The 25,826-nt window shown below is 32.8% G+C and overlaps 1 protein-coding gene across 5 annotated transcripts in view; it reads left to right on the plus strand.

Moving 5' to 3' along the window:
* LOC107452958 (complement receptor type 2) overlaps positions 1–25,826 on the plus strand; it is a 62,331-nt gene that overhangs the window by 25,137 nt on the left and 11,368 nt on the right. For all 5 annotated transcript variants that reach the window (XR_006226658.3, XM_016069596.4, XM_016069604.4 and 2 more), the window contains 2 exons: positions 14,308–14,478; positions 21,086–21,253. Coding sequence is in view for 4 of the 5 variants with exons in the window: in XM_016069596.4 (XP_015925082.1) it covers positions 14,308–14,478; positions 21,086–21,253 (339 nt within the window). In the remaining variant the exon portion in view is untranslated. The remainder of the gene's footprint in view (positions 1–14,307; positions 14,479–21,085; positions 21,254–25,826) is intronic.

The raw sequence follows: 25,826 nt of genomic DNA on the forward strand, positions 1-25,826 counted from the left end.
TTAATAACTGTTTCAATCTAATATGGATAAATAACACGAATTTCTTCCAGGCCTACTAAAACTAAACTAAACTCAGTGGCGCGACAGCCCATAGAGGGCCAAGGCCTACTGCGCCCATCTCAGTTTTCTCGACCTTGGGCTCTGGTGTGCAGGAGCAGATGTTCCGGTCAGGTGGTCAGCCGAACGCGGAACCCCCAGTGTTTAGTTCCCAAGCATGCTTGGTACTCATTTATCGACCCACTGAAGGGATGAAAGGCTGAGTCAACCTTGCCCGGCCCCAGGATCGAACCAGGGACCTGTGGCACGACAGCGCGAAGCGCTACCGCTCAGCCACCGGGCCTACTAGGCTCACCATATGAAGCCACTTATTTCCTCTCAACATATTATAAAGCTAGTAACATACCATAAAGCTGAGAGAATTAATCTCACGAATTAGCTGAACTGGGATCCCTGCATTGACACTACAATATTTCTTCCATTACTTCATTCATTATGAGTATCCTGTAATTCCTAGTTGATGACCCTGGATTATTAGAACTCAAAACTTTCATTAGAAAGCTGCTTAACAAAAGGAAGTCTAGTATTTCCATATCACACGATAGATGGCACCTTCAGATTAACTAAATAAGCCGCATTCTACGGTTCACTTGCCAAAACAAAAGTCCATCACATCTTAGCTCCATTATCCATGACCTAATGAAAAGCTTAACTGTTAAATTTTATTTTAAAGGTTTTGAAACCGTACAGTTTTGCATTCACGGATTTTTAACCATACCAGTTGTCAACAAAGTCGTAAAAGTGAATAACTGTAATTTTTAGGGTTATGTGGATGAGCAGACTGGTTATTTTAAAGTAATTTTAAAATAAAATTTACAATTATATACAGTGAGAAAAAAAAGAAGATATTACCCTGAATAACTTTCGTTCTAATGATCGGATTTTCACGTACCAAGTGTCAATCTTAATGGTTTCTTTTTGGTGGCTTCAAATTTGCTAGTTAATTAGTGCTAGCTATTAATTAAGTTACGACACAAAATACACTTTCTCAGAATAAACACATATATTTTTTTAATTTATTTGGATTCCTGACCCTCGAAGTAGGAGGACAAAATTTCGAAAAGATTGGATCATAAATTTGGGATCTAATTTGGCAATAGTCCCAAAAAACAGCCAAGCAATGTCACCGCCGCAAATGAACCCATAGACTACTTGAAAAGAGGAATATTTAATTTTACTCCAAGCAACCGAGTTCAGATTATATTAAAAAGATAGAAATAATGTTCTTTGATTACCTGAAGATGTTTATTTATTAACAGTTGCTAGAAAATATCTCCAAGTTTTGAGGCAATAGACAGTTTTTCTGCTGATTTCTGACCTAAATGATTTTTTTTCTTTTTAGTTTCCTTTTAAAAGAAAACTTTTATCGATTTATAAATTATTTATGATTTTCTAAGCTTGAAGAATTTGAATACATGAACTCCTTACCTGACATTATTTGGGTTTTTATGCTGTTTTTACTTCATTTATAGGTGGATTTCATACTATAATTAAATTTGCGTAACTTATTTTAACTGTATGTAACTGTATGCCTTGATCGAGTCTTCTAGGCAAGAAAGTTTAAAGAAAGAAAAAAAACGAGCCTGAAAAAAATTTAAATTGTTTAGTAATTCACAAGGTTTTATATCGTTTACGATATTTCTGTTTTCTATAATTGAAGGAATAACTGAATGTTAAGTGGCATTTTTAAAAGATGTTATCTTTAAGAATAACATATTGAAATAATATGTTGCGTTATATGATTCGTTCTTTGAAATATCGCTTCATTCTGCCAGATAATTAAGTTACATGGTATTCTTTGGATAAAGATAATTTGCAAAAAGCGACTGATGTTTCGATGCATTCTGAAACTTTCGCAAATTCACTATAAAATTTCGCACATGTTCTTCAATTACGATAAGTTGCATTTATCACCAAATACCGCCACTTTAATTTCTTTGTTTTCTTATATATATCTGATACGATACTCTCTTTTTAAACAGAATTCGTAAGGTTCTTAAAATACTGAAATGGCACAAAAACTTTAAAGATAAAATATTCAATTTTATTAATTTAAAATATCTGGCCCAAAATTTAAAGATAACTTTATAATTACAATATTGATGATACAGTTCTCTTACTAGACCACATGAATCCTGTTAAAATATTAAAATGAATATGTTTATTTTTAGGAGCATAAAATCCTTATCAAAATAATGATCAGGACCCAAATATAAAACAGAATAATTGATGATAAATACTTCACTAGCTTCAAAAAATATGAAGAGGGAAATAAAAGTCGACATGTTTCGAGCCTTCAAATATAAGCACCCATTCTCAAGACGCGTCAGGGATGAATGGTTTGTGACTTTAATTATTGGAAGCTCAAAACTTGTCTGTTTTTATTATACTTTTGGATTCAGTTTCTTGGAATTATTCATTTAGTAACACAGTATATTAAACTACTTCGCGCGATATTAAAATAATTTTTACGCAAGATAAAGGTTCTTTGATTGAAAAAATAATAAGTAGTCATTACTTTCTAAGAAAAGAAATGCAGCTACTGCTATCCTTGCTAAAAAATTTTGAGACCATAAAAAATGTCCGTTTACAATTGAAATGTCAGAATATGAAAATGGAATGTCCCCTAGCACCAGAAATCAAAATTAAATAGGACAGCTATTTCAAACAAGTTAACCGTCCTACTAGAAGTTGTTTAAAATGTATTTTTTATTTATCCATTCAAAAGTTTATTCTACATATATTTTAGGGTATACTTCGATCGAGTTTTACCCTTATTAGCTTAAAATTATTAAATAATTTGCTTAAAATAAATTATTCTAGCTATATGATTTAATGCCTTTATAGTATAATAGTAAACATATCATTAAATAAATGTAATAAGCTAAAATAAATAATAATAGTCTTCAAGGAATACCAAACAGATTATTGTGTAGGAGTAATATCATTCTTATGGCGAAACATTGTTATTCACAGTTTCAGTAAAAAGTATATTCTCGCTGCGTTAAATCAAAATAAGTTCGAAAATTTTATTATATATTTCAAATTAGATGATGATTGACACGGAATCTTTTTACAAATTTCAGTTTTGAGTATTTGCTGTTTAACAAAGTAAGGAATTTTCCTAATAACAAATTATGCTATAATAATATCTTGGCAATTGTGCTAAAGTTGAAAAATAATTTTAACAAAAGTAGATTTTTTCAACATCTTTTTTTAAAAGAGCAGCTTTCTTAAATTTAACTGCGTAATATATAAGTTTGAACGTTAAAATAAAATTGCGGTTCGAATTTGTTCATTTAAAAAAAAAAAAAAAAAAAAAAAAAAAAAAAAAAAAAAACAGTTTTTTGAATTGAACTAATATGTATTTGCTTTTCTCAAACCAAACAAATTAGAAAAGCTTTTTAAATAATGAATAATGTTTGTTCAATCTTAGAGAAAAGGGTGTATAATTTTAACATGTATACCTATACTGATAGAGATTTTAACGATAATATGCTAAGGGATAATTAAGTTTTTCAACTGATTTAGGGAAGTAAATTGGGTCCCGTAGTTTAGTGTTGAGAGCAGACTAAAGTTGGAGCCCGGCGAAAATAGCACACAGTTACGTAATTATAAAGTCAGAAACCGTCACAAGTGTGACCATTTCGAAATGTGCCGGAGATATTAATGTGACTTTGATGATGCTATGTCTATCATATAAAAGTCTCCATGACTTCTTATTAAATTCCTACTATTAGTTCTCCCTGTATCTTGTTCAAATTTTCAGTCGTTAATAAAATTCTTTTTATTCATCCACTCAAGGTCAAATACATTTTTTTTAACTTGTAGTAGATGACGCTTGATGTTAATACAGTTTTTTAAATATTAAATCATTAATTAAATAGGTGAAAAACGAAATGGAATTTTCTAATCATCAGTCATTGTTTTCAATTTTACTATAAGCTATTCAGTTTTTCACATATTTTAAAAATAGCATCAGTGCTAATTTCTAACTTATAGCTCTATTTGAACAAAAAAATAGTTTATTGTGGAAATTTAAAAATTTAATTTTTTATATTCGCTGTGTCCGATAAATTTAATAAGGAACGTTACGTGGTAGCACGTGTGGGCCACGTCACCAAATTTATACTTTTATAGTTGTCTGATACCACGCGTCTTTTTTTATCCCCTTCAATTCCTACTGTTAGTTCACATTCTCCCTAAATATATTTATATATCTGGCTCTAATTTTCAATCGCTAATAAAATACTACTTTTTATTCTTCCATTCAAGTTCAAATACATTTTTTTAAACTTGTACTTACTAAAAATGGACGAGTGAAAATAACTCAACTTGAGTGCTATTTAACTCTTTCATCTAGAAAAAAGCGGCCTTCTCTTCTTGAGTTAAAATCACTCAAGTGAAAGAGTTATATGGAAAAAAATTTCACTCAAACTTGAGTTATTTTCACTTGTGTTTGAATGATTTTCAGTATTACTTGAGTGGATCCTTTTCACTCAAACTTGAGTGATTTTAACTCGTGTTTGAGTGATTTACAGTATTACTTGAGTGGATCATTTTCACTCAAACTTGAGTGACTTTAATTCGTATTTGAGTGATTTTCAGTATCACTTGAGTGACTTTAATTCGTATTTGAGTGATTTTCAGTATCACTTGAGTGACTTTAATTCGTATTTGAGTGATTTTCAGTATCACTTGAGTGACTTTAATTCGTATTTGAGTGATTTTCAGTATCACTTGAGTGACTTTAATTCGTATTTGAGTGATTTTCAGTATCACTTGAGTGGATCGTTTTCACTCAAACTTGAGTGATGTTAACTCGAGTTTGAGTGATTTACAGTATTACTTTAGTGGGTCCTTTTAATTTGAATTTGTGTGAATTTCAATCATTTTTTATTCATAATTAGCATCATTTAAGTGAATATATTTTAATCATACTATCATTATTTATTATTTTAACTTGAATGTTATTTAAATCACATTTGAATTAAATTGATCCTTTTCCGACTACTCACTGAATCTTGTAATGCTTATCATAAATAAGATGAAAAGAAAAATATTTTTAGCATGTGCGATAGAAATAATTTATCAGCATTAATTTCTTTTAAATTTCATTCATTGTTTGTCCGGTAATTAATAAGTTTTTTTATTTTAAAACTAAACAGTGACAGTTGATAAAAAAAGTGAAAGCTTAGTAATATATCTGTATTTAACAATATGCTGAACATAATTGCAAGATAATACTCTTTAGAGATCGAAAGCATTGTGACAGACATCAGTACAAAATTTTAAGGATTTTTTTAACTTTTTGCAATGAAACAAATTTGTTATTAACAGTTTATATAATTTTTCATTTTATTTAGGTATTCAAATAGTACACTGGTGTGCAAAACTTAAGCAACAAGTGCGTTTTTTGTCATAACTCTACAAGAAATCATCCGATTGACATGACATTTGAATATGATGTACATTATTTTGTACTTAAACGATCTTAAAAGAATAATGGCGCAAAAATGAATATAAAGCTTAAAGTAGGGTATGGAACAAAAAAAGGCTTTATTTGACATATAGTGGCGTTACACATGATTGCCTGAAGAAGCGTAAGTACAACTGGCAGATGTTCCCTAGTATGGGATATGCCCTCCCCTTACTGTAATTGTTGCTTGGCATCGTCTCTCCATGCTAAGAACCAGATTATCCAGGAGTTCTTGGGGTAAACGTCTCCATTCCTCCTTTAACGCATCTTTCAGTTGATGGGTGTTACCAGGAGGATATTGTCGTGTTACAAGACGTCTCCCTAATGCATCCCACACATGCTCTATGGGATTTAAATCTGGGGAGTAAGCTGGCCAATCCATTCGTGTGATATCTTCACTTTCCAGTAGCTCTTGAACATTAGCAGTACGGTGTGGCCGGGCATTGTCATCCATAAAAATGAAGCCTGGTCCAATGGCTCCACGGAACAGACGCACATGGGGTAGGATTACCTCATTGCAGTAACGGTCTCCAGTTACAGAACCTCGGTCGAAGATCTGAAGGAAGCTCAGTCCGCCCGTTCAACATAATGCCACCCCAGATGACAACTCCAGGACCACCGGAACAATCTCTTTCCGCTATGTTATTGGGATGAAATCGAGCTCCAACCTCTCTCCAGATCAACTGACGTTGAGAATCGCTTGTAGCACTAAAACGACTCTCATCTGTGAAGAGGACGCGACTCCATTGATGAGGTGGCCAGGCTTCGTGTTCTCTGCACCACTCTAAACGGTGCCGCCGATGGCTAACTTTTAAAGGTATGCAGCGTTCAGGACTTCTAGCAAATAAGCCACCTTTGTGGAGGCGTCTGGTCACTGTAAATCTTGATACTTGTCGTCCTGTGGCTGTGCACAGTTGCTGAGACATGGCGCTCGCTGACTGAAAACGGTTTCTTTTCGCCCGAAGGACAATGTAAAGGTCATCTCTTGGTGTTGTTTTCCTTGGACGGCCACCACCAACGTTTCGAACAACTGTACCAGTAGTTTTAAAGGCATTCCAGCGCACGAGAAACAACACTTTTGTTGATCCCGAAATCTTCGGCGACACTGGTCACACTACACCCCTCCTCAAGCTTCCCAATCATTCTTCCTCGTGTAAAGTCGTCTAAATGATTTCTTGAAGACATGTTTCACAAAACAAATCACTTGCACTTGCAGCGAATGTCTTTAACTACGGTGCTCTTTATCCTTTTATCACAGCTTTGACCTGCGCGCTCTGACCCACAAGGTTTACGTATACTTACATCACCTAAGACGTCTTATTTCTAAAATTTGCATACAAATAATCTTTCTACTGAATTACGTGTATATTATACTGCAATTTCATGACTATCTTATACTTTGTTGGGGAGATGTGGCCGAAAAACCACTTGTTGCTTAAGTTTTGCAGACCAGTGTAGTTAAAGTGACTTTATAAGTACGTTAAATCGTACTCAACCATTTCCATACCAGTTTTTGGAAATGTAACTTTGATAATTCTTCTACAAGTACGTTCCATTTTTTTAGGATGGGAATTTTTCAAGTTATTACTTTATTTATAAAAAGTTTGCTAAAATATATTTTGAAAAATATTTTTACATATTGGCAAAAGTGTAACGTCTTTTTAACAGGGTGCCCACTCAATTTCAGAAAAAAATTCCTAACTTTTCCAGGTAAATTACAACTAAAATCGATACCATATTTTATCGATATCATTTAATTTTTAATCAGAAAAGTTTGATTATTTTATTTGTAATGGCAAATATTAGATTTTCTGTGTAAAAAAATATATAATTAAATGAGGATGAAAACATTTCAGTTAAACTGATACGTAAAATTTTTGCAAAAAATAATTGTAAAACATGACTACTTATTATTTAGAAACGTTTAACTGGATTCTCAATAACTGGCTACTGTTACCGTCAATTTTAAGACTGGTTATTTTCCATATATAAAATAGGAAAAATTGTAACTTGCCCTGACTATTCCCTGATTTTTGGAGCTAAAATAAAACTCCCTGAGAATGTCTGGTTTTCCCCGTTTTAGTCGTTCATTTGATTTATTGTAATTTACAAATGAACTGAGCACAATTTAATTGAAAGAGAAAAGGCATAATAGCATGTTTGGAAATTTTTAACATGCTTTTATATAATGTTATATGCATGTGCAACACAACTCTAAAAATCACATTAAGTCATCAATGATAATTATTGAAAACATGTAACTTTCATGTCAGCAAAATTATGCAGGTCTTAGTTTTTAATTCTTTACCACTTTATAAAATGTCTTCTCGAAGTAGAGCAGTCAGCATCCGTGAAAAAAGAACAGCTGCCTGAAAGTTATGATACAACTGCAAAGGGTTAAGACTTTTAACATAAAATTTGAGAATGCATTAGTGAATGAAACAACTAAATTACAGGAAAAAAAGATATTTTATTGTATATGTTTTCTTATACATATATTCCTTATGTGTTCACTCTAGACAGTAGAATATTTAAGTTTCCTATAGTGCTTTTAGAAGCACCTTTTTCAGCTCATAGAGCATAAACTGAAGAAACGAGAAGAACATAGAGCTTGATTTACTGTACATTACATTGAAAACAAAGTGACTCTTAAACAAAAAGTCAATTGCTATAATGGAGCAAGTGACTATATCTACAGTAATCTAATCTAACGTAAGGAAAAACTTCAAGTCCTCTGCTTTTTTCCATTTCACAGATGAGCTGCGCAGTCAGTTTTATTTAGCTCCTCATCAAAATTCACATTTTCCTGAAGAAAAAAAAAACATTTATACATTATGTAGACAATTTTTAAAACATAAATACTAATTGTGGTACATTCTTTTTCTAATAAACAGACAAATTAATGTTTTTCCCCTTTTTTCACAGGTAAAATACAAACTATTTCAGTTACAAATTCGAAATACTTTAAAAATCTTAAAAATTTTTGTAAACTTGAAAATGACTTTTATAGCATATCTTTTATTCAAGAAATAAATTATAAAATTAATTTTATATCATTACTAAAATTCAATTACGAAACAAGACAAAGAGTCAAAAAACTGCATTTTATATACATTACATTATTCACTCCTTTCACTCTAGTATATAAAACACACTATTGTTTATTTAGTTATTTCTGTTTAACTCACTGAAATTATATATATATATATATATATTGTAATATATATTGTATATATATATATATATATATATATATATATATATATATATATATATATATATATATATATATATATATATATTGTAATATATATTGTGTATATATATATATATATACATATATATATATATATATATATATATATATATATATATATATATATATATATATATATATATATATATATATATATATATATATATATATATGTATATATATATATATATATATATATATATATATATATATATATATATATATATTGTATATATATATATGTAATGTTAAAACAATTATATATTAAATATAATCCATAAATAGAGCATTTATCCAACGCGCAAACGTTTAAAAACCTTTCCCACAAGAAAGTAATAATATTGATCTAATTATCTCAAAAAATGTGATGATGTGGCTTTAGCAGCTTGGGAAATTGATCAGTCCCACGCTACTGAGGCCTATTAACATTTAAATATATTGTCCAGAAAGATATAAAAACCCTCTTTCCAAGGTCAAATGTGCTATTCTCTACCTATCCACCAGCATGTAAGGTTGTCATTCTGGGGCTCTGTCCCTTACTTTAATAAAATTATATTATGATTCCTGTATTTTCCTGTATCTTTTTCAAGAAGCACCGGCCACACTACGAACTTACAATGTTTACGCTTTGAAAGCCTAAACATTGTAAGTTCGCCGAGAGAGTTCGCCGGTAGAGAATAGCACATTTGACCTTGGAAAGAGGGTTTTTATATCTTTCTGGACAATATATTTAAATGTTAATAGGTCTCAGTAGCGTGGGACTGATCAATTTCCCAAGCTGCTAAAGCCACATCATCACATTTTTTGAGATAATTAGATCAATATTATTACTTTCTTGTGGGAAAGGTTTTTAAACGTTTGCGCGTTGGATAAATGTGGCCGGTGCTTCTTGAAAAAGATACAGGAAAATACAGGAATCATAATATAATTTTATTAAAGTAAGGGACAGAGCCCCAGAATGACAACCTTACATGCTGGTGGATAGGTAGAGAATAGCACATTTGACCTTGGAAAGAGGGTTTTTATATCTTTCTGGACAATATATTTAAATGTTAATAGGTCTCAGTAGCGTGGGACTGATCAATTTCCCAAGCTGCTAAAGCCACATCATCACATTTTTTGAGATAATTAGATCAATATTATTACTTTCTTGTGGGAAAGGTTTTTAAACGTTTGCGCGTTGGATAAATGCTCTATTTATGGATTATATTTAATATATAATTGTTTTAACATTACATAATATATATATATATATATATATATATATATATATATTGTCTGTCTTATTTTAGCTAAAACTTTTTAAATATTCAATAAAATTTCGAAAATTTTTTGCGAAATATAAGTAATTAAAGTTGTTCTTTGATACAAGGCATGCGCGGAAAAAAATTTGAAAAACAATTTTCTTAATTTTAGAGGGAATTGTCTAAATTTAATCGTCCAATTGTAATAAAATCAACCTCAGCACTGCGTAAATCATCCATGCCATGTAAAAGAAGCGTTAGACAGGTTAGGATTCATATTCTTTTATAACAACAAAACAAAAAGTAAACATTAGAATAACCAAAACAAAAGTGTAGGCAACTCCATCTATTGGCTCAAAACATAAATTTTCTATATCCAGCCCACTGCAATGCATTGGTTTAACGATGCATTCTATTACAAATAACCATACAAATGTTATACACTTACAAAAAAAACAACATTTAATGAATATTTCAAGCAAAGAATAAACAAATTAATCAATCACTTTCTAATAGGTAAAGTCTTTCAATGGGTCTATTTACAACACTGTTTTTTAATTGGATTCCACTTGACCTTATTCTACCATCTCTGCCTGGAAAAATATCTTCTATTCAACCTAACTTCCACATTAATCTTTTAACATTATCTTCGTGTACAAGTACAACATCACCAATTTTAAAACTTGTAATATTTTTGGGCATTTTATGCATCATAGCAGATCTTAATTCTAGCAAATATTCCTTTTGCCAGTGTTCCAAAAATGTTCTATCATCATAGGCCTATGCTTCAATCTTTTTGTTAATTCTGCTTTTGAAGAGTCTAATTTAGAACTGGAGGATGGTAAAACGGTTAATTGATTACCTATCATAAAATGCGAAGGACTTAAAGGATCCGGTTCATTAATATCGTTATACATATAAGTTATTGATCGAGAGTTAATGACAGCTTCAATCTCTATAAGTACAGTAAGTAATTGCTCAAAAGTTAAGAAAGATTTACGTAATATCCGTTTTAATGCAATTTTAACTGATCTTACCAAACACTCCCCAAAACCATCCCACCAAGGAGCACCTTCGACAATAAACTTCCACTCAATTCCTTGCTTTTCTAAGTACTGTAGAAGTTCGTCATTTTACATTTTGAATAAATATATAATTTCACGATCAGCAGCTTTAAAAGTTTCGGCATTATCTGAATATATTATTTTACTAATGCCCCTGCTTCCAAAAAGCCTTCTTAGAGCCTGAATAAAACTTTCAGCTTTTTAACTAGATACTTACTCTAAGTGAACCCCACGAGTTACAGCACATGTAAACAATGCAATGTAACACTTAGAACCATCCCTTAAATAAAGGGGTCCTGCAAAATCGATGCCTGTTATATTAAACGGTGGAGATTTTTCAATTCTCGCAACACGCAGATTACCTGTTACTTGCTTACCAGAAGTAACACTAAATCTTCTACAAATTTTACATCGATATAAAACAGATTTCACGAATTGTCTACCTTTCACTATCCAAAATTTACTTTTTATTAGCAATAAAGTGTAATTCACACCATGCAAAACCCTTTCATGACAATCCTTAATAATTAACAACACAACAGTCAATATTAGGTATTAGGGCACTTTTCACCAACATCTAATGAGGAATTTACTAAACGACTTTTAATTCTCGGAATCTTATTTTCATCAAGTTTGGGATTCAACTGAAATAGTTTAGAATTGGAATCATCTTCTAAATTATTTTTTAAACAATTAATTTCATTCGCATAGTATTTACATTGAACAGTTCTCATCCAATAATTATTTGATTCACTTACTTCAGTACTCGCAATTGTCCCGTTTTGTTTTACACAAGACCTTAAGTTCTTAATGAATCTGAAAATATAGGATGCTACATGCAATAATTTACGCAAGGTACTAAAGTTCTCAACTTTGAGGTATGTGCCTACCTTCGGAGCACTTTTTTTTAAATATATAAAATTTTATTGCAACACTAATTTTTTTTATTGAAATAGGCAATAAAACTATAAATTTAAACATAATTTAACTGAATTTTTTTTTTTCATTTCAAATTATAGGTCCTTTTTAACAAAATTTTAACAAATATTTGCATTTACGCTAGACCTTCTAAAACACAAACTTGAGTAAAATTAGCTTTCTTTTTACACAGAATTATAGGCCCACGAAAATCTGAACAACTTTCTCGTATTGTGTGCCAATTTGTTCTTCAATTATTGCCTGCTCTTGAAATGACGACGAGCATGTCCTTTAAAATAATGTTCATTTTAATATCCGAAGTCTAATCTGAAATGGCTTGTAATTACAGTCCCTATAGTGAACATGGTTTATAGTGAACTCCCGGATATAGTGAGCAAAATACTCTCCCTTGCTTTACTATGCACATATAATGTAATTTTTGGTGAATATAGTGAATCAAAAGATTAGAGTATAATGAACTTTTAGATTATAATGAACTTTTTTGTCTTCGACTGAATTTTTTTCTCTTTTTTTTGGTAATTTAGAAATTTTTGCATAAAATACATATACCGATTTTTAAAACCATCTATTGAGTGGAATGTAGCCATAACTTTTTTTTCTTGCTTATTTCTTCTATCTCAGTTTCCCATCCCTAAATTCGTACGTAAGACGAATAAAAGTTACACATTTTTTGCTACTACATATTCATTTTTAATCAGTTTTGTATTTTTTTTATTGGACATTCATTTAAATAATGTGTAATAAAAGGGAGCAATTAGGAAAATTAGTTGGAATAGTTTGCGGTACGGATATAGCGAACTCCCGGTTATAGTGAACCGAATATGTATGCATGAATATAGTGAATGTCAACTTAAAATATCCATCCCCAAAATAAAGTCAAATTGCATGTTTTCTACTACATAAATATTAGATTTTAAAACAAAATTATCAATGCTTACATCTGCATTAAAATGTTCGAGGAGGGGGGGACAGCGGTTGCAGAATAAGCAAAAAAATAGGTTATAGTCACCTCTTACAGATATACAGCGTGATTTCATACTTGAAATAAGGCAGTTTATCATTTCCTGTGACATTTTCATACCTTCCGACTCCAACGAGTGTTACTCACTATCATAGGTGTGTATTACAATTATTGAATGGTTATTTGTTTTGTATTGTATGAATGTTTATCAAATTTCACTGAAATCGGTTCAGTAGTTTTAGAAATAATCGACTCTTCATTTCTTACCCCAGTGTATTTCACTGTTTTTAAAAATTATACATGGAAGAAAAGTTAAATGGATCTCAATGAATTGTTTTTTCATCATGAAAAGTTATTATATGGAAAAAGGTTACTCTTTTGCAGACGTTTAGTTACCTCGAATCTACAAAATTTTATCAAAGAAATGGTTTTGATATGTAATCGAAAATTAACATTGGACAGGAAGGTTTAATTGTTCTCTCAAGTCTCAATTTTGATGGTTTACGTTGCGATGGTTCAGTGTGATGGTCCAACATCAATTGATGGTTTCATTACGAGTTCATGGTTTTTGATATGCCAACAAACTTCCATTATTACATGATGGAAAATGCTACTTTATTACTATGATGGTTAACCAGCAAGAGAAGTTAGATTCTCATGGACCAACAATCCATCATGATCCGTGAAGGTCCATAATGGTTCCAACTATTGATTTCCATGATGGTTTGATGGGAATTCTAGTCGGTTCTCATTAATATACCATCAAAACAATTTGTTTGCGTTTTTAATGTTGGACCATCATAAATCAGTCCAAATTCCTACATTGGGATGATGGTTGTTGATGATCGTTCCAACATTTGATATCTAAGAAACTGTGATGGAAATTTCTGATGGTTCAACATGAACAAACCATCAAAACAAGTTGCTGTTCTTATGCTAGACCATCGTAAATCAGTCCGAATTCCTACATTGGGGTGATGCTTACTTATGTTGGTTACCATCGAAACTATAATGGTTCATGATGGAATTACTGATAGTTACCATCAAAACTATAATGGTTCATGATGGAATTATTGATAGTTACCATCAAAACCATAATGGTTCATGATGGAATTATTGATGGTTACCATCAAAAAATTTTACTTGGGTTATCAAACCTGTTTTGTTGTTCATGCTATGTGATTTCACAAATTTCGACAGTATTTCGTTTTTCGTCGGTTAAATACTGATTTGTGACCTCCAATTTGTAGCTATCATTTTTGATTCTCAAATTAAGGGCGATCTTTACAGAACACCTTTTATTTTAGCGTGCTTAAAAGCAGATACTCCTTTGAATGCTCGTGGACAGAAACAAGTTGGAACAGAGTCAACAATGTATGTCTTTACTTGCAATCAAGGATATGAATTGATGGGCGAAAAGTCAGTTCACTGTCAATCGAATGGAAGTTGGAGCTCAACCTCTGCAGTTTGCATAAAAAGTAAGTTCAAAACCAGTTAGATTGTCAGAATATACTTTCTAATAATTTTGTTAACTCTTCATAAAACCAAACTAGTTTTGATGTCATTTTTGACTTCATACAGAAAAAAACTGTTTTGTAATGAAATTCAATGCGAGCCAAGAAGGATAATATTTGAGTATACATGTTGTCGAGGATTAGCTTCAAAGTAATCTACATTTAAAGCTTTTATTGAGGAAATACTACAAGACAAAAACAATTATAACATCTTCCGGAGCTCTCTCCCCGTCTCGTGTGTGAAGGCTTTACTACAGATGGCGCTGCACGCAACATAAATCATTTGTAGTTAAATGGGAAATTCTTCAGAAACATTATGATAAAGTGTCATGTTAATTTGAGCAAACAAATGTTGGATGTCCTTTTAAATATTGGCAAAAAATATTTTTTTAGTGACTATTTAAAATAGTTTAAGAAATGTTCAGAAAATATTGCATATTTTATTAAAGTTTCTTGATTTTTTAAAAATTACATTAAGAAAATTTGTTTATAAATTTAACTAACTTATTATGCATAGATGTTTTATGTGATCTATAAATAAAATTGAAATGTTTTGTGCCTAGGTGCAGAAGTAAACTAGAAGCAAACATAAACTTATTTTAAGAGACATTCCGTTTACATTAATTGCTTCAAAATGTAAAGACAGTCTTGACATACACTTCTGACAAAACTTAAAGAAAATTGTATCACAATATTTGAGTATACTTGGTGGTGTGTGAATACAGCCCCTGTGGGTTTATTGCCTCACTGGGTAACGACATCTTCCTAGATGAAGTTCCTACTGTTAAATAAGAATCTCTAAATTAAGGATTTTTCTGTGGTGTAAGCAGATTATCTCTAGAACTACGAGACCAATTTTAATGAAATTTGATCTGTGCATACATTCATACAATATAAAGCAAATCAAAATTGTAATACACACGCATGATCGTGTGTAACACTCGTTGGAGTCGGAAGGTAAGAAACAGCGGTTGCAGAATAAAAAATAAAAAAGGATTAATAGGAGCTACGGTCCCCTCTTGCAGATATACAGCCTTGCAACGTGATTTCATACTTGAAATAAGGCAGTTTATCATTTCCTGTGGCAATTTCATACTTTCCGACTCCAACGAGTGTTACACACGTTGGAGTCGGAAAGTATGAAGAAGAAATTGCCACAGGAAATGATAAACTGCCTTATTTCAAGTATGAAATCACGTTGCAAGGCTGTATATCTGCAAGAGGGGACCGTAGCTCCTATTAATCCTTTTTTATTTTTTATTCTGCAACCGCTGTTTCTTACCTTCCGACTCCAACGAGTGTTATACCACGATTATGCGTGTGTATTACAATTGTTGAATGGTTATTTGTTTTGTATTGTATCCATGTATGTACAGTCCGCAAAAAAAAAAAGATATCACCCTGAATAACTTTCGTTCTAATGATCGGATTTTCACGAACTAAGTGTCAATCTTAATGGTTCCGGGGGGTGACCTCAAATATGCTAATTAATTAGTGCTAACTATTAATTAAGTTACGAAATCAGACACAAAAACGTACTTTCTCTGAATAAACATGTATTTTTTTTTTTTACAAATTTGGAATGCAGACACTTGAATTAGGGGGGGTAGAAAAAATTTTGAAAAAATTGCGTCTTAAATTGGGTCACAATAAAGGTTTATATATTTGGCGATAGTCCAGAAAACCGCCAGCGCAAATTAATATTTTTAGGTAACCCATTGACTAATTCAAAAGCAGAAGACTTAATTTCACTAGGTTGCTAAGCTACCAATTTCTGACTGTAAAAAAAATTTAAATAATGCTCTGTGATTGCTTGGAGAGGTTTAATAAAAATATCTCAAAGTTAATAGAAAATATCTCAAAGTTTCTAGGATATAGACAATTTTTAAGCTAATTTCTGTCCAAAAATCAATTTTTTTTTATTTTAATCTCCTTTGAAAAGAAAATTTGAATAGATTTATAAATTATTTATGATTTTCTAAGTTTTTAGAATTTAAATACATGAACTTTTTATCTGATATTATTTAGATTATGTTGTTTTTGTTATACTTATTCGAGGATTTCATACTAAAATCAAATTAACACAACTTATTATGGCTATATACAAAGTTTTAGGAATTCATTTTTACAGCTTTAATCGAGTGTTCTAGGCAAGAAAGTTTGAAGAAAAAAAAGTGCTTGAAAAATAAAATGTATATTGTATAGTAATTCTAATGCGCATTCACAAAGTTTTCTATAATTTACGATATTTCTTTTTTCTATAACTCAAGGAATTGCTGAATGTTTAGTGGTATTTTAAAAACATTGAAATATGTTATGTTTAAGAATAAGATATTGAAATAATATGTTGCATATTGTAAGATTCATTGTTTAAAAAATCGCTTCATTCTGCTTGATATTTAGGTTACAAGGCTTTCTTTGGATAAAGATGATTAGCAAATACCATCCTCATCTTTTGATACATTCTGAAACCTACATTCACAAATTCACCATAAAATGTCGCACAGCATGTTTTTCAAATACGATTACAGCTACATTTACCACCAAATACTGCTACTATGATTATTTTTGTTTTCTTATATATGTTACCGGCAAAGTATAAAACGGCGGTATTGAATAGAATGCCTAGGCATTCTATACAATGCCGGATACTTTTAGGCAAAGTATGAAATATGAGTGGTATTACATACTTTCCCTAGGCATTCTATAGAATGACAAATGTTATTTAGGCCAAATATGAAAAAAACATACTGATGAGGTCATTATGTTAGACAATTAACTAGAACTAGTATGACTAGACCATGGCCAACTAGAAGGGCCAACTTCGATCTGAAGGTACAAAATTTTCCCTGGGTATCTTCTTAATCCATAAATTTTTCACTGTTTCGTCTTTAGGGAATTGAAAAACTGAAACATATTCTCCAGTTTTATCATAATTTGATTTGCACGCAGTAACACAACATCTATCAGGCATTGTAAACGAATTAAAAATTGATAACAACGCCTAACTTTAAACAAATAAGCATGTAACAGATTAATTAGCACTAAACAAGCATGTAAACGATTCAATATAAACAACGCACGCCACTTGGATTTACTAATTCTTTCACTTCGTCTTCGTTTCAGCGACGTTCGCCGGTCGGACGGAATTTGTGACGTCACAAGTAAACATAAGCTAGTTCTCCGGCCTTTCCCCTTCTAGTTGGCCATGACTAGACCTTTGGTAAATGTCCGAAATATATACTAGGTCTAGTTAAGTGCCACAGCCCTGTACACATTTGCCCGGTATACCCTACAATGATGTTTTTTTAAAGTCAAGTGTCACTGCCCGGTATGCATTTGCCCGGTATAAGGTCAAGTGCCATTGCCCGGTATGCATTTGTCTGGTATACCCTACACTGATGTTTCTTCTAATCTATCGTCAGTAAGTATTAAAATATTGAATAAATGTAATTATATCAGCGAATAAATTAATATGAAATCGGATGTAAAAAATATTTCAGACAATCACCAAAGGGACTATGTGACTGTTGACATTCACCAGTGGAAGTCGACATTCTCCAGATTTCGGTCATTCACAGTAACATGCATTTCTCAAAAATAAAATGTCATTCTAAAAAAAGAAAACTGAGAGTTCCATTAAAAAACATTTATTCAAAATGTGTAAAGAAAAAGAAAAAGTTGCGCAAAACATAATTTATACCTGTCTTATTAAGGGAAACAAAATTTTCATATAAAAAATAAGAAAATAACCTAATTGTGATTTTTGAATGACATTTTGACGAATGCATTTTATACTTTGCCGGTTTTCTCATTTGGCATTCTATAGAATGCCTAGGAAATGTGTGAAATATACACCGAAGAGACATTACATTATAGCCACCCTGCTAATAACACGTAGGACCACCTTTAGCCCTCAAAACTGCTGGCACCTGCCGTGGCATTGATTCGACAAGGTGCTGATAGAGTCTGAGGTATCTGGTACCAAGCGCTCACCAACTGGTCCTGCAATTCCCTCACATTGCGAGGGGGTAGCGTGGCAGCATGAACTTGGTTTTCCAAGTAGGACCCCAAATGCTCTATTGGATTAAGGTCAGGTGAATTTGGGTACCAAGATATGACTTGAGAGTCACTGGAATGTTCCTCGAATCAATCCATGACGATTCGACCCTTATGACATGGTGCATTATCCTATTGGTGAACACCATGCCCCGCAGGAAAAACTGTTGCCATGAATGAGTGAACCTGGTCTGCAACTATATTCAAGTAGCTTACAGAAGTCAGGTATTGTTCTATGAGGATTATGGGTCCTAATGTGCCCCATGAAAACATTATTCCTGGGCGAGAAACCATGAAAACCTGAGCGAGCCCATTGTTATAGATGGAGGGTGGTCATAATGTAATGGCTCTTCTGTGTAAATCATTTCATAATTTGTCGGCTAATTTTAGGCAGTATATACAATGCCTAGGCATTCTTCAGAATGCCGGATTTCATACTTTGCCGGTAACATATATATCTGATACGATACTCTCTTTTTAAACAGAGCTCGTAAGGTCCTTAAGATGCTGAAATGGGGGCATGAAAATGTAAAAGATAAAATATTTAATTTCATTAACTCAAAATATCTGGTGTCAAAATTTTAAGTTAAGTATAACTTTTACAATATTGATGCTCTTACGTTTTTAAAGACCACATAAATCTTGTTAAAATATGAAAATGCATATGTTTACTTTAACGAGTGTAAAAACTTTATAAAAATAATGATCAAGACCCAAATGTAAAACAGTATAATTGATGATAAAAACTCAACTGGCTTCAAAAAATATGAAAAGGGAAGTAAAAGTCGACATGTTTCGAGCGTTCAAATATAATCGCCCATTCTCAAAACTTGTCAAGCTTGAATAACTTGTGACTTTCATTATTGGATACAAAACGGAACAGTAGATGAGTCTTTTCCAAATACACTGTTAGAAATTTCTCGGTTAAAAAACAATTAATTTAATTGTTATTTTTCCATATTCAAGCAAAACAGTCAAATAAATAAGATGGTATCGAGGCTATTAACGGTGAGAAAAATCATTTATTAACTGTTAAACAACCAGAATAATGAAGCAACTTAGTTCAGCTAAGTACTGCCGAGATGGCATCTCATGAGCTAGTTGTAAATGGTTTAAAAAATTTTCGTCACGGTTAATTGGATGGACAAACCGGTTATTTTACCATAACTTTAGAATTATAATAGTGTAGTTCATAAAAGCTGTCTTCGACTATGCTGGTAAAATTAACGTTTGGTACTTTGGATAGCTTTATTTCAACGGCAGATTTCCCTTTTTACTTATTTAATGTATTTTTCCTGATCGCTCTTTTGCGAGAAAAAATATTGCGAATCAGCAAGTTGTTCAGAATCATAAGAATTTAGTAATTTTAATTCTCACTACAAAGTTTCTCAAATTTTTTTAATTATCTTTATAATAATTTTTCTTTAAATATTATTCATATTTCCCGATATAACTTAATATTCTATATTTTTGTACTTAAAGTAAAATAGTTGCAAAAAATTTTTTTTTCATTAATAGCTCTTTTGAAACACAAAAATATTTTCATACACAAAAGCAAAGTGTAAAAATTCGTTAGGTAATTGAAAATCTTAAAATATAGGTTTAAGAAAAGAAAAAGCATTTTTGCAATCTAATCTTTTAATATTTAAACAGTTATACCAAAAATACATTATCTAGGCTCATAAAAGATGCAAAAATTTAGAATTATTAATTGATTTTTATAGAGGTGGAAAAATCTCACCAGATTCGTGATTTCTAAAATGGTTTAATTACTCTTAAAATATTTAAGTCATCTGTCCATTCTAAAGCCAAAATAATTCTTTTTGGCACTTAAACTGGCGCTTTTTCATTTTCTTTGTCAAAACTTAGAAAAAGACTGTTAAAAAACATCAAAACATAAAGTGAAAACAGATTTAGGACGAATAAAAAAAAAGGCATTTTTCATATTAATTTTTAAAGAAATATTTTTAAACATTTTTTTCGTGGTTTTACAGATAAACATTTCCACGAAGAAATTCATGATTTTTATGATACGAACAGAAAAAAGTATCTTTTAATACACTGTTTTAAAACAAACCTCAAACGTTTCAAAAAAAGTGAAAACAGTTATATTTGATTAAATTCAAATTGTGATTGTTTTCTTTCTTTTTCTTCAATCGGATATGAAATCTTTGCTCGGCCACCTATGAAGGGATGAAATTCAAAAATAATTTTTACTTAATATGGAATTACATTATCAGTGAACAAGAAAGTTTCTGCTGAAATAATTGGAAAAAAAATCACAAAATGGCATTATCTGAGATCTGATTTAAAGTAACAACACAAACATGCCCAAGATATGGTTTAAAGACTACCTAGAAAACCATGTTTTAAAATATATTCTTCTGATTTAAATTATTATTAAAAATAATATTAAAAAATTTGAGAAATAATTTCGTTACACAATGCAATGTTTTTACTTAAAAATCTATGAAAAGGAATCTGTTTTTGAAATGCCTTTCTTTCTGTATAGAAAATATATGTGAAAGTTTGCCGCATGTTGCCAATGGGATTGTATATAGAACATCTATCAATAGTTCAGCATTGTTAGTTTGCAATGAAGGCTTCAAACCTTTAACAGATGATAAGATATATTGTCTACCTACAGGAAAGTGGTCTTCTAACAGTCTCCATTGTATTCGTAAGTAGGCCTTTTTAGAACATTGTATTAAAGAATGTCTACTTGTGAAAAAATATACACTTTTGTGTAAAAATATTTGTTCAAGATTTTTAAATAAATTTTAATTTGTGCTTCTATATTCTTAATGCTGATGTTGCTAAAAGCTAAAAATTAGTTGGAAAAGAATGATTTAAAATAAATTTGATAAGGTTATACACTCATGGACAAAAAAACTGGCGCAAAAAGAAATAATTGCGAGATTGTAACGAAACTTGCAATGAAGGTACATGTCGGGGAGATAAGCAAATGATTAGAAGAGCAGCGTGATTGCGCAATACGTATAGCCGGTAGAGGGCGTAGAACGTCGTACTCTGTGTAGTATAAAACAGGTAACCAAAGTTTATTTGAGTGTGCTGAATCATTTACAAAGGAAGAGCTGGGGTAGACATGCCATTACGCCGTGTTCGAAGACAATGAGAAGTTGTCGCAGTTTGAGAGGGGGAGAATCATCGGGATGATGGAAGCTTGGTGATCAACTAGGCGAGTAGCTCGTCAATTAGGCCGCTCTGATTGTGTTGTGAGGAGGTGTTTTGACCAATGGACCCGAGAGATGTCATGTACACGAAGACCAGGCTCAGGACGCCCTCGACAGACTAGTCGTCGAGTAGACCGCCACATCGTAAGAAATTCACGCGTACAGCCAAGTGCTTCATCGGCCGCCATCCAGCACGGGTAGCACCTTCTTTAGGGGCCCCTGCGTCTTCTCGAACCATACGAAGGCACCTGGCTGAAGGACAGTTGGTATCGCGGCGCTCATTACGTGTGCTGCCCATGACGCCCACCCATCGACATCTCCGTTTGGAGTTTTGTCGTGCACGAGGAAACTGGACTGCAGCGGAATGGAACCGGGTCGTCTTTAGTGACGAATCCAGATTCAATCTCAGCAGTGATGACAATCGTGTTCGTGTGTGGAGACCCCGTGGTGTACGCCTCAATCCTGCCTTTGCTGTACAGCGACACATCGCCCCCACAGCTGGTGTGATGGTATTGGCTGCCATTGCCTACAATACATGGTCACCCCTAGTATTGTTCCGTGGCACCATGACAGCCCAGCGGTATGTCCATTAAATCCTGCAACCGCATGTGTCTCCACTCATGCAACAGCTCCCAGGAGCCATTTTTCAACAAGACAATGCTCGGCCTCATACGGCAAGGGTGTCACAAGACTGTCCCCGTACTGTTACAACCCTTCCTTGGCCTGCCCGATCCCCAGATTTGTCTCCAATCGAGCATATCTGGGATCATTTGGAACGGCGAGTTGGGCATCTCACGAGTTTGAACGAACTAGAGGCAAGGTTGTAGCAAATATGGGACGAAATGTCTCAAGACGTCATACAGAACTTGTATGCCTCAATGCCCGATCGTAACGCATCGTGCATTCGCGCTAGAGGGGGTCCAACGGGGTATTAACTCCTCCGTTCTTTTGCCTTTTTCTCTGAAATAAATTATCCCTCTTCTTTGATTTTCTAATCATTTACTTATATCAAAGTAGTCATTACGTATGTAAAATTTCGTTTCATTTTGATGACTCCTTCTTGGTGGGCTAATTATTTGTCCATGAATGTATTTAAATTTTCCTAAACTCTACATTTCTTTTATTTACATACTGTTATTAATGCCGTATTTTAGGGAATCATTTAGTGGATACTTTAGATAACGATTTTTTTGGTTTCAAAGAGAAATTTGATTTTAATTTCCGTCAACAAGCTTTATCACAAAGTCCAAAAAGTTTTATAAATGATTTACAAATAAACCTTGCAAGCTTAAATTTAACAATGTTTAAATTAAACCTGCATAAACAACCTTTAATATCTCCTTTCACAAAACAAGGCTTTTGAAATCGAGGATGAATGATCAGCACATCAAGAGCTCTCTCAAACTAAGGATCTTCTAAAGGATAATTTCCTGACCATCACGGAACCTTTATATAAACTCATGTTTGTGAAAATTGCAACACCATGAAGGACTTATGCGAGATAGCTGAAATTTTCAGGAAATGCAAAGTGGAGCATGTTATGCAAATGATTAGAATTTCAGACCCGCAGCACATGCGCATGCTGAGCAGCGCCCTCTGAACGGCTGACGGATCCGAATAAATAGACGGCTGTAGCGACGCGTGTATGGTTATCGGTGGTAATCTGCTTGTGGTAAACGTTAGCTTAGTCGTTACTTATGCCTCTTCGATGAAAGAGAGCGAGTTTTCAGCAACTTACGGACTTTGAACGGGGGAGAACCATCGGCCTTCGGGAAGCTGGATTATCTTATGGTGCAGATGCCGCTCGTGTGCAGCGTAACAGCAGCACAATGGTGCGTGTTTGGAAGCAGTGGACGAACGAGTGTCAAGCAACTTGGAAATCCGGGAGTGGACCCCGAAATATCACGTCAGCTCGCGACTGTAGACACCTGGTCCGAATGGCGCTGACTGACCGTACGGCCCCCACTAGACAACTGGCAGCACGGTGGTCAGTAGCTACAGGTGTTTCATTGTGTGCTTCATCAATTCGTAGACGTCTGCTGCAGCGTGGACTGCGCGCAAGGGACTCCTTTATACAGGATCCCCCTCACGCCAAAGCATCGCCGCCTGCGGCTGCAATGGGCCAACCAGCATAGGGACTGGCGTGCTGATTGGCAGCGTGTTGTGATTTCTGACGAATCCCTCTTTAATTTGTAGTACCAAGATGGCCACATTCGTGTCAGACGCTATGCCGGTGAATGCCACCTTCCGGAGTGAGTTATCAAACTCCACAGTGGACGAACACCCGGAGTTATGGTCTGGGGTGCCATAGCATGTCATGGACGATCTCAATTGCTACGAATTGTGGGTAATCTGAACAGCAACCGGTACATCAGTGAAGCTCTACAGCCCCAAGCTGTTCCCTTCCTTTAAGCCTTGCCAGGTGCTGTATTCCAACAGGACAATGCCCGCCCTCATATTGCTAGGATTGTTCTATCCTTCCTTGCATCGCGACAGGTACAACTTCTTCCTTGGCCGGCGTATTCCCCGGATATGTCGCCGATTGAACATGTGTGGGATTTCGTTGGTCGGCGTCTTGCTCGTAATCCTCGTCCTGTTGCTTCTACAGACGAACTTTGGGTACGCATACAAACAGTATGGAATTCTCTTCCTCAAACAGACATTCAAAGTTTGCTTGACTCCATGCCACGTCGCGTAGCAGCACTTATTGCGGAGCCCGGTGGCTACACAAAATACTCATTTCGCTCTCTTGTTATTGTTTGTTTGCTTTGAAACTTTAATCATTTTTTTGTACTACTACTAGTCAACTGTGTATTAAATTTCATTTAATTATGACGATTCCTTCATGGTGTTGCAATTTTCACAAACATGAGTTTACGTTTTAAAAGTGAAGGTTGGCTTGATAATCTCAACACAAACAAAATGCCCTAAGTCTAGACAAAGCTAGAATGAAAAAAGGTTTAGAGTAAAAGCTAAAAAATAAACTTCTTTTCTGAAGTTTTTTGCTTCAATGTTTAAGGAAACAAGCTTGGCATACTAATATTTCACTTAAATTCAAAAAAGTATTAATTTATCAACCTTTCTTTGCCAACCAAATGAAAATTAAACGTTTGCCGTAAACTTGCTCTGGAATGATTCTCAAATAACGAAGTTTATGAATTCGAGATTTACTCCCTGGATTTTTTTCTCCATACTTTTCACTAACTTCAATTTTTATTGCACTTTGGAAACATTTTAAGTTACGCACTTTTAAAAACGTTTATTCATTTAATCAACGCCTCAACACTTCTTTCTGTTAAAATATCAAATACGCTTTCAAATCTTGTCAATTTTAACTTCTGTCAGCTATTGTTTAACGTTTTTTTTCTATAAAAAGTATTGCAGCGCTTTCAAAACTTTTTTCCAATGTCTTTGCGTGATTTTTTTTTCACCACACGAAAAAAAAAACTTAAATTAAAGTGAGTTCGTTAAAGTTTTGGCTTTGACACATAGTGTTAAGTGAGATGTTGCTAGAACAGTTTACCTAATTATATATAAATTATATATAAAATTATATATAAAACTATATATAAAAAGTTATATATATATATAATTTTTTCACGTTTATTATTAAAAAAATGACTGAAAATTAGAAGTGGTGTTTTATTTATTACGGGTTTTGAGGACTCTATTTTAATGAATTGTTTCAATATAGTCAAATTGGCATACTGGAAACAAACTAAACTAAAAACTAAACTGTAACTGAAACTGAAAACACATTTTTTTAATTCAAAAAAATAGTTTATTTAATTATAAAATTTATAATGTATGGGGTTGATTTTATTGGACAAAGAATACCTTAATATCAAGCGTAATTCTGAAAGTATTTCCTTTAACAAAAAAATTTGACTTTCCTATGCTTTTTTAGAAAATTCTAAGAAATTTTTTAAATTATCATAAGTTTAAGCAAACACGGTTTTCTTCGTTGGTCATATGTTGTAGAAAAATTCGAGTTAACGATAGTTAACCAAAATGCGATTTATCCATAACTTATACGAAAAGCTTTAGTTGGCGTTTTGG

Source organism: Parasteatoda tepidariorum, chromosome 11 (assembly GCF_982258835.1).
Source record: "Parasteatoda tepidariorum strain Cologne lab strain chromosome 11, Ptep-v5.0, whole genome shotgun sequence".
In the NCBI taxonomy this organism is placed as follows: Eukaryota; Metazoa; Arthropoda; class Arachnida; order Araneae; family Theridiidae; genus Parasteatoda; species Parasteatoda tepidariorum.